Source organism: Marmota flaviventris, chromosome 14, assembly GCF_047511675.1.
Source record: "Marmota flaviventris isolate mMarFla1 chromosome 14, mMarFla1.hap1, whole genome shotgun sequence".
Taxonomy (NCBI): Eukaryota; Metazoa; Chordata; class Mammalia; order Rodentia; family Sciuridae; genus Marmota; species Marmota flaviventris.
The window spans coordinates 23466334-23483009 of record NC_092511.1 but is presented as its reverse complement, the minus strand read 5'-3'; the positions used below and the strand labels follow the sequence as shown (position 1 = coordinate 23483009).

Genomic DNA, 16676 nt, shown 5'->3' with positions numbered 1-16676 from the left:
AACATATTCTCATCATTAAGCAATACATGAGTGTACTTTACTAACATTTGTAAATGAATTCATGAAATTTAGATAAAACTGAAAATATGAACACTTAAATCATTGCTTTCCTATCCACATACAACCCCTGCCCTGCAGCACTGTCAGGTTTAATAGCACTATGCATTGTACTCATGTTTCTACAATGTGTTGATCAGATATACAACAGATTTTAACTGAGTTGTTCTTATTCATCATCTTTACAAAGAAAAATGCATATAAAATTACCAAAGGCACTTAAAATAAATTCTAGTCATTTTTTAAAGTAATTTTGACCAAAAAAAAAAATCATTTACCATTTTGGCAGATAGGTTATATTTTGGGATGGTGAATTTATGAACTGCCTCCTACCCAGTTTTGATTACTCTGTGAAAGCAGACCACCACAGGAACTCCTGTTCCACTCGTAGTCTTTGCACATCCTAAAAAGTGAGAGTGGATAAAAAGCACTCATTCATCAGAATGGCCAAGCTATTTCTGCAGACTTCTCTCTGGTTTCATTCAGAACCATCTAGATACATTACAATCTATGATATTCCTAGATTTCAACATTATATTCAGCTTTAGAACCCCAGAATTTAATTTGAAATCATGAGGTCAGATCAGTAAAATGTTTAGTTTAGTACATGACTTATTCAGTTTTTAAATCTTCAGTTTTTATCTCTGTATATTTACTCTTATTTTTATGCTTTCTAAAAGCCTTCGACTGTTCTGCCACTCAAGTGTGATTAATTAATGATCCAGAGAAACCAAGAAGCCAAGAGTTGAATGGGCACAAAAAGCACACTCATTTCTTGGTACAAAATCACCAAAAAAATGGACTTTAATGACACTTTTTAAGTTTAATACTTGATTTCACGAGTTATTATTAAGTGGCCATAAAGTTAGCTGGAAACAACAATCTATTTGCACTCCATTAGCAACAGGACAATTTTTTTAAAATATTTTTTTAGTTTTGATGAACCTTTACTATATTTTATTTATACATGGTGCTGAGAATAGAACCCATGCCTCACACATGCTAGGCAAGCACTCTACCACTGAGCTACAACCCTAGGCCCTCTACAGGACATTTTTCTTTTTTCTTTTTTTTTTTTTAAATCACACACACAGACACTTTATTAATTTCTTCTACAAGAGACAATTAATATCAAACTTTTAACAGAAATGTCAGGTCATTGGAGAGGCCAAACAGATTCCGGGAAGAAAGATACAAAATTTAAACTTAAATTAAAAGGCACTAGGATACCACCTAAAACCCACCACCAAGGTGGAAGTAGGCTAAGGAAGGTTAAGCTACAGCAAAATATCTAATGTTAATGTTAGCAATTACACAGCAGGAAGCAAGTCTGTGTTCTAGAAGACTAAGATACAATGATTGTTTGGGCCCAAGAGGATATCTGGCCAGGAAAAGGTCAAAATGGCTGAAGTTGAAAGCCATAGAAAGGAATAGGTACAAAGGGAATACAAGCTACATGGTCAAGCAGATGACAATGAATCGGGCTTCTTCCTCCCAAGAAACATTTGCTGCACTGAGCTACCCTCTCCCCCCTCAGAATCCCAACCAACAGTTTTTTCAGGCTGAGTTGCCTGCTCCTCCCTTAACAGGGTGCTTGCTCAGAATAGGTTTGGGGGTTGCCCAGGGCTCTTGTTCTTAATTTAGCATAGATCTTGGAGAACTTGTCACTCATGGACTGCTTTGTTGCTAGTTGTTCTGATAAAGAAAAATCCCCAAAGCATTCACATGCAAAATCTGAGCTTCCCCAACCATCTAAACAGCCTTATTCAACACCCTCAGAAGCTGAACTCTAGTTAAAGCTGCAAGGTTCACAAAATCATTAAGGAAGCCAGATCTACCTCTACGTCTACAGGACATTTTTTTTCTAATTTTATAAATCTTAACAAAGTCTAAATAGTAATTTATCAAAAATTCCTTATAATTTGACCTAGAATCTAAATACAATGATTTCTTTCCTTGCTTATTATGTAAATCTGTTATTTTGATTCCTAAGGAGAAGAACTTTTAAATTTCTTATTATTTTTCAAATTTTTTCACTTATTTACCTATTCTCCAGCCTGGCACTACAGATGTAATATTATTTCCATTTGTAAATTAACTAATTAGACCAAATAATTATATTCTAGACATTTGGCAAACAAACATGTACTTGAAAAACAATTATGAATAACAATCTTAAGTACTCCCTAAAATCAAACTGTCAGTAGGCAAGGTCTCTTAGAGTGTGAAGCAGGATAAAATCACACCAAATTGTCAATGGCCTAAGTCTCACACAGCCTCAAGCAGGATACAGCCAACCACTAAAATGCACCCAGTTTTCCTTTTCTTCAACTTTTTTTTCTTCAGGCAAGTTATTCAATTTTCTCCTTAACTCTCATTTGCATCATGCAAATTTTGTTTGCTGCCTACACTTATGTCTTTCTTCATTTAATTTGTGTTTGCTTGGTTTAGAGGTTCTAAAATCCTTTTTTCTCTAATCCAACATCTGTTCTCATTAATAGTTTCCATTTTCATGAAATCCTATCAAGTCTACAAATAGTTAAGAACCCACAATGTGTAAGATACTCTAAGGACTTTATAACTCATATGGGAAAACTAAGTAGGCAAATGGGAAAGTTAAGAATGAAATGCTTAAACAGGAAATGAAGAATTTTTCTCTAATCTTGAAGGAGGAAAAGTTTGCAATAATAAAAATGACTACCCTAAACAAAGAAAATGGACAACAGGTAGAAAAAGATTATTTGCAACATGCCAGAGACAAAACGCTATTATTTTTACTCAGAACTTGTATAATCCAACAGAATAAAGACCAAGATTCCCAAAGAAAAATGTCCAACCAACCTCACTTATAATAAAATAAATCAGTATAAATCCACATTGAAATACCTTTTCTATCCAAGTATAACTTGGATATAAAGTATAACTTGGATAAGACCATGGATTTCACAGCACTATGTTGGTGAGAGCATAATAAAAGTCTTATAATGAGGACAAGTTAAAACACTGTGTATTTCAAAGAAACTTTAAGCAGCCATTTAAAGACAAGTCAATTAGAGATGTACTGACATAGAATAATCTCCAAGATATATTACTAAATATTAAAATAAATAAAAGGTGAATACCAATGTATATATTTTGTTTCATTCATTTAAAAAAAAAAAAACAAAGTTGGGTATAGCAAAAGAATCTGCTTATATATGTGTGGAATATCTCTGAAAACAACTGGTAAACAACTGCTTTGGAGAAGGAAACGAGTGACTACAAGGTAGGGATTACCAAGAAATTCACTTTATACTATGTACTATGTACCTATTATGTGCAATACACACAAATTAAAACTTTTAAAGTTAAGCATACTATTTAAAATTAAATCTTTCCCATGTCTTTGATTCTGGAACCAGACACACCTGATTTCAAAATTATTTCCATCCTATAGTATGTGCAACAGGCAAGTTATTCAATTTTCTCCAATTGCATTTTCTTTAACAATGATACTATGCTATAAGATGCAGTTGTGATTTTTCAATAAGATAAGGCACCTAAAGTTCCTGGCATAGTATTTGGCAGAGTCCCATGTAATAAATTATTTAGACTCTTCTTCACTTTTCTTCCTTTTCATTGCCTCATTTTCTAAACTCTGAGATAGACCAAGACAAAGGAGTATAAACTATTCATTCATAAAGAGAAGAAGTTTTAAAACTTCTAGTGGATAGTTCACTTTAGCATGACCCCATGGGAATCTACAGGTTTTTTGTTTGTTTGTTTATGTGGTTTTATAATATATGATCCTAAATAAATTAAATGTAGACTAGACAAGCCTATTAAAATAGCATATATGAAACTGAAAGAGAACATTTAATGGTTCCCAGACTCTGCCTAAACATGTTTGATAAAGCTAATTTTAGAATAGGAGATAAATTTTCTATATTTAAATTTGAATCAAATTGATACTTATCTGAGAATATGGATTTTAAATATACTGTTAAATGTTGATGAAACTTTTGAACCTTTGACATTTTATGATAATGAGATCATGTTATTTCCATCCAAAATTCACTGATCTTTCATATGCAGATTTTAAAATTTCATTTTACCAAATGACCTCTAGTCTAATTTGCTTTCTTAGAACCCAAACAGCCCAGACCCTGTGTAATATAAATACAAAGTTTTCAAGAGAAGGTAGTGAGGATTTGTGGGAGCAAAAGCCAGAGACAGCCCTGTGATCTCAGCTGTACCAGTCCGGAGTGGCAACTCCGCCTGCTTGAGCTGGGAGTGAGGTCTTATTTAAATGCCATGGAATCTCATTGCTCCTAACAAATCTTAGTAAATTTTCCAAAGACATGTGTCTACATTTGCTATTTATATTTCAGACAATTTCTAGAGAATGACTGATATATCAGAATTTCACTAGAGAGCAGTCTCTGAAGCTTCTCCTACTATAATGCTGGAAGCATGCAATTCTTTTTATTTCATATATATCTTATAGACATAGCCTGACAGTAATTTTAGGCACTATTTTAAAATAATTTCGTATATCTGACAGTGACCCATCACAAGAGATCAGGGATGGAATTTTCTCCTTGTGGTGTGTTGAAGCTCAAAGAGTTTTAGACTTTGGTTCGGCATGGTGGTACATATCTACAATTCTAGTGGCTAGGGAGGCTGAGGCAGGAAGACCACAAGTTCAAAGTCAGACTCAGTAATTTAGTGAGATCCTGTCTCAAAATAAAAAAATAAAAAGGACTGGGATGTGGCTCAGTGGTTAAGTGCCCCTGGGTTCAAACCCTAGTACCAAAAAAGTTTTAGACTTTGAAGAATTTCAAATTTCAGATTAGGAATGCTCAACCTGACATATATTAGATCTTTAACCATCTTCCATTTCAATTACTTCTCCCTGATAAATTTATTCTCTCTTTTTCTTGCTTTCCAGCAATAAAGTATTAAATTTTATTTTATTCTACCTCTTCTTGGGTACCTCATAAAATTTTACTCTTCATTTCTAATATGATTTTCTTTTTGTTCTATTTTTTCAATTCAACTAACTCCCATTATATATCTTGTTTCTCATCCCATTACTATTCTTTGCATTTCTCAAAGTGTTTTTATCCCTAATCTCAAATGCATGCTTAATAATATTTAATTCAGCAGAGAGTACTGTGCTGCAGTATTATTTTTTTTCCAGTTCTGTTCTCTATTTAGAAGTTTCATATATGGATACGAAAGTCTTTTGTTTATTGCTTCTTTTGTGGGTTTACTTTTGCAGTGGAGAAGTGAAGGGGAAGTTACTCCTTGGTTCTCTTACATCTTGCAGGATCCTTAATTTATTTCACTCCTTGTTTTCCTCCACTGCCCTTCTTTTAAGGGGAGCTGCCTCTTCTTCAACAAATCTGATTGTCCCTCAGAAGCAATGTGTCTTGGAGGCTGCCACTTTAGGTCCCACTGTCTTTCAAATTATTTTCCTTTATTTTGTGCTGTGAACTTCTTTGTCGGACTTGTGTTTAGTATTTTGGTATTTAGTATTAGGCTCTCTCTTTCTAGGGATGACTAGCTTATGTTTCTGAGTAGTTCATGCCTCTCTACTCTTAAGCCTTCTCTCTTCACCCTTAGTACCCATAGTGGGAGGATGGAAGGAAATCTTGTGGGATTTATTTCTCTACTTACAACAATTGGGAACTTATTTTTCCTATTTTAAACTTATTTTTCTCTGACTCCCAGATATGTGAAATAGATGAGTAGTATATGGTTTATTTCTCCTGCTTGGTGACTTGATGACTGGTTTTGAAAGTGAAGAAAATCAAGTAGCTGCCATGAATTGCCAAAAAAACTTTTATAAAAAGACTTTTTACGTAGTCTCTTTTTGTTGGACACACAACTGTAAAAACTTTTTCATTTTTAGTCAATACTCTCAGATTTTGATAGTTGTGTTTTTCTGTCTGATTTGGTAACTTCATACATACTGGCATGATGTTATTCTTAATATCCTGCTACTATATTTCATATAGAATTAAGAGTGGTACATAAGACATCATTGTTCTAGTTGCTGGCAATATGTGCCTCCTCTTTTCTTTCTTGATCTGTCTTTTCAGAAATATGTCAGTTTTTAAAATACTGAGATTCTTGATATACATTTTCCATCAAAAGGTGATGACTACACTCCCTCTCTAGACTCTTTGAGGGCTATCAATGTGACACTCTGTGAATTCTAAGGCTAGGTCATAAAAAGTCTTACAGCTTTCTACTGGTTCTCTAGGATTGCTATTATACAAAGAGAAGCCAATTGCCAAGTAAGAAACCTGCTTACCCTGAGATTATTATCTTGGAAAAATGGCAAAGAGAAACACTAAATTACAAGCATGAAGGCAATTAAAACACAAATACACTTATTACATCAATCACAAACCCTCTTACTGGTTTATCCTGAGGTCAATGCCTCCCCTTTGACGTTGGCAATTATACGTCATTTCAAAATACTGATAGACAGATGGTTTAAAGGGTGAATAGTTCAAGTAAGAAATATTACACAAGGAAAACACAGAAATATACATATAATAGATGAGGCTGTATAGTGAACACTTCATATACCCATGTGTCAATAACTGCTTTGAGTGATATGTTTATAGTCTGTTTCCTACCCCAACTTCACATTAAGAAAGGGGGCAATACAATGCTAAAATATTCCTATTTCTGCAATGCACAAGAAACATATTATATTCCTACCCATTTAAAGTAAACATCTCTAGGAGCCTGAATGTTACAATATACAAACACAATAAGAAGACCAAAAAGAAAGAAACAAAATAAAAAACTATGAATTAGGGACTAGGACAATTCAGAAAATACCAGCACCTACAATAATGCTTGGAACCAACAGATATTAATTATTCAATTAATATTTATTAGATGAATGTAAATGAATCAGTTGATTTCAAATATCTTATCAGCATAGACCAGTTTCTGGCCTAAGTCATAAGCATGACACACAGTAAAAAGATACCCAACTATTATTTATATCCTTCCAAATGTTGGTCCTCAAAAACTAGATTCACTCCCTTGAAAATAGTTTATTTCCTCTTTCAGAGTAAAATATTTCAAACCCAATCAATAAATGGGCAAAGGAACTGAACAAGTGCTTTACAGAAAAAGAAATAGTCAAAAATATATGAAAATTGTTTAACGCCTCTAGCAATTAGAGAAATACAAATTAAAAATACACTGAGATTTCATCTCATTCCAGTCAAAACGGCAATTTTCAAGAATACAAATAACAATAAATGTTTGCGAGGATGTGGAGAAAAGGTATGCTCATACATTGCAGGTGGGACTGCAAATTGGTGAGATCACTCTGGAAAGCAATATGGAGTTTCCTCAAAAAACTAGGAATGGAACCATTTGACCCAGTTATCTCACTCCTCACTATATATCCAAAGGATTTAAAATCAGTGTACTGTAGTGACAGCCACGTCAACATTTATAGCAGATCAATTCACAATAGCTAAGCTTTGGAGCCAACCTAGGTACCCTTCAACAGATGAATGGATAAAGAAAATGTGGTATATATACACAATGGAGTATTGCTCAGCATAAATACGAATGACTATGACAACTGCAATAAATGGATGGATCTAGAGACAATCATGCTAAGCGCAATTAAAGCAGTCCCCCAAAGCCAAAGTTCGAATGTTTTCTCTAATAAGTGGATGCTAACCCACAATAAGGGGGTTGGGGAGGAGAAGAACAGAAGTTCTATAGATTAGCCAATGGAGAATGAAGGGTAGGGAGTGGAGAGAGGAAAAGGAAAGCAGAATGAATGAGACATCATTTTCCTATGTACATGTATGAAAACATCAGTGAATCCTACTATCATGTATATCTACAAGAATGGGGTCCTAACTAGAATAAGATACATTCCATGCTTATTTAATTATACCAAAATGTACTCCACTATCATGTATAACTAAAAATAATAAATAAATGGATAAATAAAATATTGCAAATAAACCCAAACAACTGAAGTAAAAAAAGAATAAGATATTTCAAAAAGTGAATAGAGTTACCTGGCATAACAACTCTATTAGGGAAAAGGGAAACTGGGGTTATTTTTGTCCTGGTGAGTAAAAAAATACAAATGGCTTTAATAGTGAGTTTATCTTACTAAGTTATAGATTTACAGTGAGTATACACATGTACAATGAGTGTACCACTTAAAATAATGTGTGAATAACCTACCAAATCCAGGAACACTTTTGAGACTGGCTTTGAGACAAATTTTCTCCAATCGGAGGTAGCTGTATCTAATCAAACAATTCCACAGGAACATCCAGTCCATTCTCGTCCGGTGGTTCATGATAATAACACTTCTTTCTCCAGGTACAAAGGCATCACCTGTTATAACCACTTTTACACCAAACATGGTCTCCAACAATGCCTACAAAAAACAAATACTGATATGTATACCAATTTAAAATTGTAATTTTTCCATAGATAAGTTTTATCATGTCCAATATATCTTATGATTTCTTATTAAAGTGTTTTCCATGATTTTTTATTCTATAATAAATAGATGGGGACGGAACTGGGGGTAGGGTTTAAATTTAGAAGAATGAAAATATAAAGTCCTATTTCTAAGTGCTACGCATTTAAATTTCTAGCAGTTTCCTAGTTTTTTTTAAAAAAAGGTAACTGTCCTTGAAATCTTCAAGATACAGATTAAGCTAAAAAAAAAAAGGATCCAAAAAATGACAGATTCCATTGTGTAATTTCTTAAGGATATATAAAATTATTACAATTTCTTCCTAGGAAGGACAGTCAACAAATCTTAACACTGGATACAGAGCTGAAGAAACAGAAAATTAAACTTTTCATTTTATACTTTTCTGCACAATGACCTTTTCTTAATCAGAAATACATCTGTTTAATTTTCACAATACATAAAGAATAAAGTAATTATGTCTAAAAAATGCTATAGCCCTAGTACCTGCAATAGATCCTGGCATACAGTAGACATTCAAATATTTGCTAAAATTGTTCAATTCACTTTTTAAATGGTCATAAATAAAATACATATGAAATATTTAAAAGAAAAGCATATTACAGATGAGTTATTTCAAGTAAATAACAGATAATAAGGAAATTATTATTATTTTTTTAGATGATTAGACAAATAGATTTTATTTATTTATTTATTTTTTAAATTTTTTATTGTTGGTTGTTCAAAACATTACAAATTTCTTGACATATCATATTCCACACTTTGATTCAAGTGGGTAATGAACTCCCACCTTCACCCCATACACAGATTGCAGAATCACATCAGTTACACATCCATTGATTTACATATTGCCATACTAGTGTCTGTTGTGTTCTGCTGCCTTTCCCATCCTCCCCCCTCCCCCCTCCCCACCTCTCCCCTCCCCTCCCCACCTCTCTCTCTACCCCCTCCGCTGTATAACCCTGAGGGTCTCCTTCCATTTCCATGCAATTTCCCTTCTCTCTCCCTTTCCCTCCCACCTCTCATCCCTGTTTAATATTAATCTTCTTCTCCTGCTCTTCGTCCCTACTCTGATCTTAGTTACTCTCCTTATATCAAAGAAGACATTTGGCATTTGTTTTTTAGGGATTGGCTAGCTTCACTTAGCATAATCTGCTCTAATGCCATCCATTTCCCTGCAAATTCTATGATTTTGTCATTTTTTAATGCAGAGTAATACTCCATTGTGTATAAATGCCACTTTTTTTTTATCCATTCGTCTATTGAAGGGCATCTAGGTTGGTTCCACAGTCTTGCTATTGTGAATTGTGCTGCTATGAACATCGATGTAGCAGTGTCCCTGTAGCATGCTCTTTTTAGGTCTTTAGGGAATAGACCAAGAAGGGGAATAGCTGGGTCAAATGGTGGCTCCATTCCCAGCTTTCCAAGAAATCTCCATACTGCTTTCCAAATTGGCTGCACCAATCTGCAGTCCCACCAGCAATGTACAAGTGTACCCTTTTCCCCACATCCTCGCCAGCACTTGTTGTTGTTTGACTTCATAATGGCTGCCAATCTTACTGGAGTGAGATGGTATCTTAGGGTGGTTTTGATTTGCATTTCTCTGACAGCTAGAGATGGTGAGCATTTTTTCATGTACTTGTTGATTGATTGTATGTCCTCCTCTGAGAAGTGTCTGTTCAGGTCCTTGGCCCATTTGTTGATTGGGTTGTTTGTTCTCTTATTGTCTAATTTTTTGAGTTCTTTGTATACTCTGGATATTAGGGCTCTATCTGAAGTGTGAGGAGTAAAGATTTGTTCCCAGGGTGTAGGCTCCCTATTTACCTCTCTTATTGTTTCTTTTGCTGAGAAAAAACTTTTTAGTTTGAGTAAGTCCCATTTGTTGATTCTAGTTATTAACTTTTGTGCTATGGGTGTCCTATTGAGGAATTTGGAGCCCGACCCCACAATATGTAGATCGTAGCCAACTTTTTCTTCTATCAGACGGCGTGTCTCTGATTTGATATCAAGCTCCTTGATCCATTTTGAATTCACTTTTGTGCATGGCAAGAGAAAGGGATTCAGTTTCATTTTGTTGCATATGGATTTCCAGTTTTCCCAGCACCATTTGTTGAAGATGCTATCCTTCCTCCATTGCATGCTTTTAGCCCCTTTATCAAATATAAGATAGTTGTAGTTTTGTGGATTGGTTTCTGTGTCCTCTATTCTGTACCATTGGTCCACCCTCCTGTTTTGGTACCAGTACCATGCTGTTTTTGTTACTATTGCTCTGTAGTATAGTTTGAAGTCTGGTATCGCTATACCGCCTGATTCACACTTCCTGCTTAGCATTGTTTTTGCTATTCTGGGTCTTTTATTTTTCCATATGAATTTCATGATTGCTTTCTCTATTTCTACAAGAAATGCCGTTGAGATTTTGATTGGCATTGCATTAAACCTATAGAGAACTTTTGGTAATATCGCCATTTTGATGATGTTAGTTCTGCCTATCCATGAACAGGGTATATTTTTCCATCTTCTAAGATCTTCTTCTATTTCTCTCTTTAGGGTTCTGTAGTTTTCATTGTATAAGTCTTTCACCTCTTTTGTTAGGTTGATTCCCAAGTATTTTATTTTTTTTGAAGATATTGTGAATGGAGTGGTTGTCCTCATTTCCATTTCAGAGGATTTGTCGCTGATATACAGGAATGCCTTTGATTTATGCGTGTTGATTTTATATCCTGCCACTTTGCTGAATTCATTTATTAGCTCTAATAGTTTCTTTGTAGAGCCTTTTGGGTCTGCTAGGTATAGAATCATATCATCTGCAAATAGTGATAATTTAAGTTCTTCTTTTCCTATTTTTATGCCTTTAATTTTTTTCGTCTAATTGCTCTGGCCAGTGTTTCGAGAACTATGTTGAACAGAAGTGGAGAGACAGGGCATCCCTGTCTTGTTCCAGATTTTAGAGGGAATGCCTTCAGTTTTTCTCCATTCAGAATGATGCTAGCCTGAGGCTTAGCATAGATTGCTTTTACAATATTGAGGTATGTTCCTGTTATCCCTAGTTTTTCTAGAGTTTTGAACATAAAGGGATGCTGTACTTTGTCGAAAAAAGCATACATCACTTGGAGAATGAACAATAGGTTACTGAATGATCAATGGGTTATAGAAGACATCAAGGAGGAAATTAAAAAATTCTTAGAGATAAATGAAAACACAGACACAACATATCGGAATCTATGGGACACATTGAAAGCAGTTCTAAGAGGAAAATTCATTGCTTGGAGTTCATTCCTTAAAAAAAGAAAAAACCAACAAATAAATGATCTCATACTTCATCTCAAAATCCTTGAAAAAGAAGAGCAAAACAACAGCAAAAGAAGTAGAAGGCAAGAAATAATTAAAATCAGAGCTGAAATTAATGAAATCGAAACAAAAGAAACAATTGAAAAAATTGACAAAAATAAAAGTTGGTTCTTTGAAAAAATAAACAAAATCGACAGACCCTTAGTCATGCTAGCAAAGAGAAGAAGAGAGAGAACTCAAATTACTAGCATACAGGATGAAAAAGGCAATATCACAACAGACACTTCAGAAATACAGAAGATAATCAAAAATTATTTTGAATCCTTATACTCCAATAAATTAGAAGATAGTGAAGGCATCGATAAATTTCTTAAGTCATATGATCTGCCCAGATTGAGTCAGGAGGATATAGACAACCTAAACAGACCAATATCAATTGAGGAAATAGAAGAAACCATCAAAAGACTACCAACTAAGAAAAGCCCAGGACCGGATGGGTATACAGCAGAGTTTTACAAAACCTTTAAAGAGGAACTAATACCAATACTTTTCAAGCTACTTCAGGAAATAGAAAAAGAGGGAGAACTTCCAAATTCATTCTACGAGGCCAACATCACCCTGATACCTAAACCAGACAAAGACACTTCAAAGAAAGAAAACTACAGACCAATATCTCTAATGCACCTAGATGCAAAAATCCTCAATAAAATTCTGGCAAATCGGATACAAAAACATATCAAAAAAATTGTGCACCATGATCAAGTAGGATTCATCCCTGGGATGCAAGGCTGGTTCAATATACGGAAATCAATAAATGTTATTCACCACATCAATAGACTTAAAAATAAGAACCATATGATCATCTCGATAGATGAGGAAAATTATTATTGATTTTAATCTTTTTTTTCGCTTTTTTGAGATGGGGTCTCACTATGTTGTCTAGGTTCATCTCTAAATCCTGGGCTCAAGTGATCCTGCCACCCTAGCCTCCCCGGTAGCTAGGAGTACTGATGTGTGCCACCATGTCCAGCTTAATCTCTTATTAAAATTTCGAAGTATTTATATGTTACAAATGTAAATAATGTTAGAAATCTGAGAAAGTTTTTCCAAAGCAGATTAAAGGTAAAATCAAAAGTTCACATAGGCAAATATCACAATGACCTTTTTAAAGTACACCAAGTAAGCAAACTATGGTATAGTTAAGCAATGGAAAACAATTTAATAACAAAAATAAATGAAGATGGATGCATTGGTGATCACCTGTAATCCTAGCTACTTGTGAGGCAGAGGCAGAAAAATCATAAGTTCAGGCCAGCCTGGGTAACTTAGCAAAACTCTGTCTCATTAAAATTAAACAAAATAAAACCAGGCTAGGAATGCCGTTCAGGGGTAGAGACCTTGCCTAGAAAGAAAAAAAAAGAAAGACAATAAACCTGGAAGACACAAATATGTTGAAGGAAGCAAAACAAACAAAAAAAATCATATATAATAAATATCTATATATAAGACTTCCTTAAAAAGTAGGATATTTTAGAGGGAAATACAGACAATAAAAATTACAAAGAACAATAAGGAAACAACTATTTCAAAAGTCATTTTAGTGGCTACTTCTACCCAAAAAGAAGGGCATTTAACTAGGAGCCCAGGTAACCTGCTGGTAGGCAGGCAACGTTCTCTAATACTTGACCTGGTTTATAGTTACAATTAAAATTATTTAACATTAACATGTGCAATTGTGTTTTATTAACTTTCCAGGATGTTTGTAATATTCCACAATAAAAAATACTTTGTGATACAACAAAATAAGACTCCAAAAGAGAAGGAACAGGATCAAGGGGGGGGGGGGGTAAAAATAATATTAGCTAAAAAAAATAAGAAGTTAGAAATGTTTTACATCCCTATGGTTCTAAGAGCCAGAATGTCAACATCATGACAGAGGAAAACAAGGTCATTTGGTTTAAACCTAACTCTGGATATCCTACAGGAGCCTGGTTAAGTTACTTTCCCAGGGCTGAGATTCACTCTGGGGCACAGATATTTAAATTGGCACCTATCATTTCCTAGAAGGGCAGCCTCCAACAGGTCAATACACACACAACCTTCTTGAAGTTGTGTACAAAGATATGTCAGCATGTACACAGGTACCTTGCTATTTGAATGCCTGCTATTTTCATCAAACTCCTAGTATCTATAATGGCTCAAATAATTATCACCTTTACTCCAGAAAGTCTCCAGGAAGTTAAGTCACTATATGGAAGACTTCATGACGGAGAAGAACGTGGCAGGGTCCACCAGGCTTGAGCCCACAGCAAGAAATTTTTTTTTCTACTTGTGAGTGCAAAGGGCCATCAACTTCTATAGCACATCACTGAACTGCAGGTCTTGGCCCACACTGTTTTGTGTGAAGTCACTATGCAAGGTTAATTTGGCCTAATTCTACTCTACTTCCCAAATTTGATATACTTTTCAGTCTTTCCAAAGAACTGAAATGCAAAAGGTCCTTTACTTAATTAATAGAAAGAGGAAGTATTAATTCTGTGTTGCACTATTGAAAAGAACTAAATATCTTAAGCCTATACACCCCAAATTCAACTCTAACCCCTTATGCACAATTTCTAACATAAGCCTCTCATGAATCCCAAACAATCTTCCTTTCATTATGAAAAATGTCAAAATAAAAAACCCAAGACTATTTATACAGGAGTGTCTCATATGGCATTCTCTTACTCGACACACAGCACTCTATCAGAATATGACTGAAAGTTATATATAGCCTTTTATGAAGCTTGGCTCTCAAGCTCACATTAATCATTTTTATTACTAGACAAGACATATCTAGTCAGTATTATTTACAGCTCCTGCAAAAGCAGAAAACAAATATACTACACAGAATTAAAGTTGTAATGTTTGTAAAGAACTCCAGAATTCAAACAATCCAGATTAAAAGACTGGAAAAGAAAACAGTAACCTCAAACTTTCTCGTAGTTGTTTTATTTCTAATGAGGAAGAAGAAAACAATTTCAGCAGTAAGAAACTAGTATCAATCTTTCAAATTTTTATGTTTTATTTCTTAGGAATAACAAGTCTCATAACTTTTGCCTAATTGATTGCAAGACTTCTCCTAGCATTACATATATAGAAGCAATTTCTGAGGACCTTTTATGTAGCACTACTTACTACCTCCAAATGTATGTAAACACAAAGATGCAAGTACCTCTCATAATCAAAAGAATACGTTTTGCCATTATGATCCTTGCTGTCATTTATCATTCCAATGGATCTTTAGTTGAGATAAGAACAATTCCACAGGGCTACACTTCTTCTCTCCAAGTCTGCTTTGACTTTTCAGACTCAGCTAAGGCCCAGCTAGCTGAATCCCTAGCTATTTAAGGTCTTGGAATCCCAAATGTGAAGTAGCCACTTTCTTAACAGTGTAGACATAAATCATATTCAACAACCTGTTTTTATTGAACATTTGTTCTTTCTAGCAGTGGAATTCTATCAGCAAGCTGTGAAGAGACCTGTGCCCTGCAGAAAGTTAGGAAATGACCTCTAAATTCCTTATTCATGATTTATGGTAAAGAAACTGAATGAACCCCAGGTGATTTTCATAGTCCTCATACTAAGCTAACAATCAAACTGTTGTGAAGACACAGAATTTTCAGAAGTAAAAAATTCTCTGGGCACAAGCAGAATTTGACCCTCATAATATTGAGTATGTTAAGTAGAATTGTTCAAAAATGAAATAAGCAAAGACATGTATTCTCCATTATAGAAATGTTCAAAGAAAGACTGAATATTCACTATGTAGACTGACCTAGAGGGGACTCTAATAGACAAAGGTAGGTTATACTAGATGACCTCTAAATCATCTAACTCTAAGACTCTAGAGGGTTTTATTGTTATACCTCATTTAATACAGAAAATGTGTTCCTTAGAAACAGAAAGGAAAAATCTTACCAACAAAATTATTTTAACATATAATGGAAGCTTACGAAAGAGAAGATCATTTTGGAATTTTTTCTGTGAAGCAATAAGTACATTTATTTTATTTTTAATGGAAAATTATTTTTTAAATGTTTGGAATTGTTTTAAGAAAATATACCTGTGTGGGAGAAAAAACTAGATTTTAGGTTAAATTCATTCTGAGTTTAAAAATGTGCTTAAAATAAAAACTCCTTTAGCACCTTGTAAAAGTAGGAAATGAAAGGTGATAAAAGACACAGCTGTCAGTTTTTCTCCATTTTTTCAAGAGATGTTCACTAATTTTAAACTGGGACATCAATTAGTCTGTACCATAGCTCTAAGGGATTTGACTTCCATAAATTTCTTAACTAAAAGATTCTCTCTGCCTGATATGCTATGACTAGTCAAGTAAAAAGTTGGGTAATGTAAGTTTTTCAAATACATACCAATGTTTCCCCCTAGTACTAGGGATTGAACCCACGGTCACTTTACCACTGAGTCATATCCCCAGCCCTTTTTATTTTTTATTTTGAGACAGGGTCTTAATTGTGTCAGGCCTCGCTAAATTGCTGAGGCTGGCCTCAAACTGTGATTCCCCTGACTCAGGGTCCGTACTCACTGGGATTAGAGGCATGTACCACCGCGCCCAGCAAAATAAGTACCAATTTAATAGTATAGTGATAGTGAATGCTACCTATGTGTTAAGTTCTCAACTCAGCTGATAAGACAAAAGTCAGGAATAGCTCAATATATCATCAAAAATCTCTTTAGAAAGGTGCCTCATAAGAACTCAGCATACTATATAGTTCAGTCCAGCTCAGCTATTATCTTCCCAGTTGAACCAGTCTACTATTTCTCCAGCTGAGCATCAGATGAA

At 34.4% G+C, this 16676-nt stretch overlaps 1 protein-coding gene and 1 long non-coding RNA gene across 7 annotated transcripts in view; one reads left to right on the top strand and one right to left on the bottom strand.

Annotated features, from left to right (window-relative positions):
• Positions 1 to 16676, bottom strand: part of Lclat1 (lysocardiolipin acyltransferase 1) — a 178945-nt gene that overhangs the window by 71385 nt on the left and 90884 nt on the right. For 4 of the 6 annotated variants that reach the window (XM_071601457.1, XM_027933481.2, XM_071601459.1 and 1 more), the window contains one exon: positions 8284 to 8482. The exons of the other annotated variants lie outside the window; for them this stretch is intronic. In XM_071601457.1, the coding sequence (XP_071457558.1) occupies positions 8284 to 8482 (199 nt within the window). The remainder of the gene's footprint in view (positions 1 to 8283; positions 8483 to 16676) is intronic. 6 annotated transcript variants of the gene reach the window in all.
• LOC114091111 (uncharacterized) overlaps positions 1 to 16676 on the top strand; it is a 91750-nt gene that overhangs the window by 68640 nt on the left and 6434 nt on the right. The gene's annotated exons all lie outside the window — the stretch shown is intronic.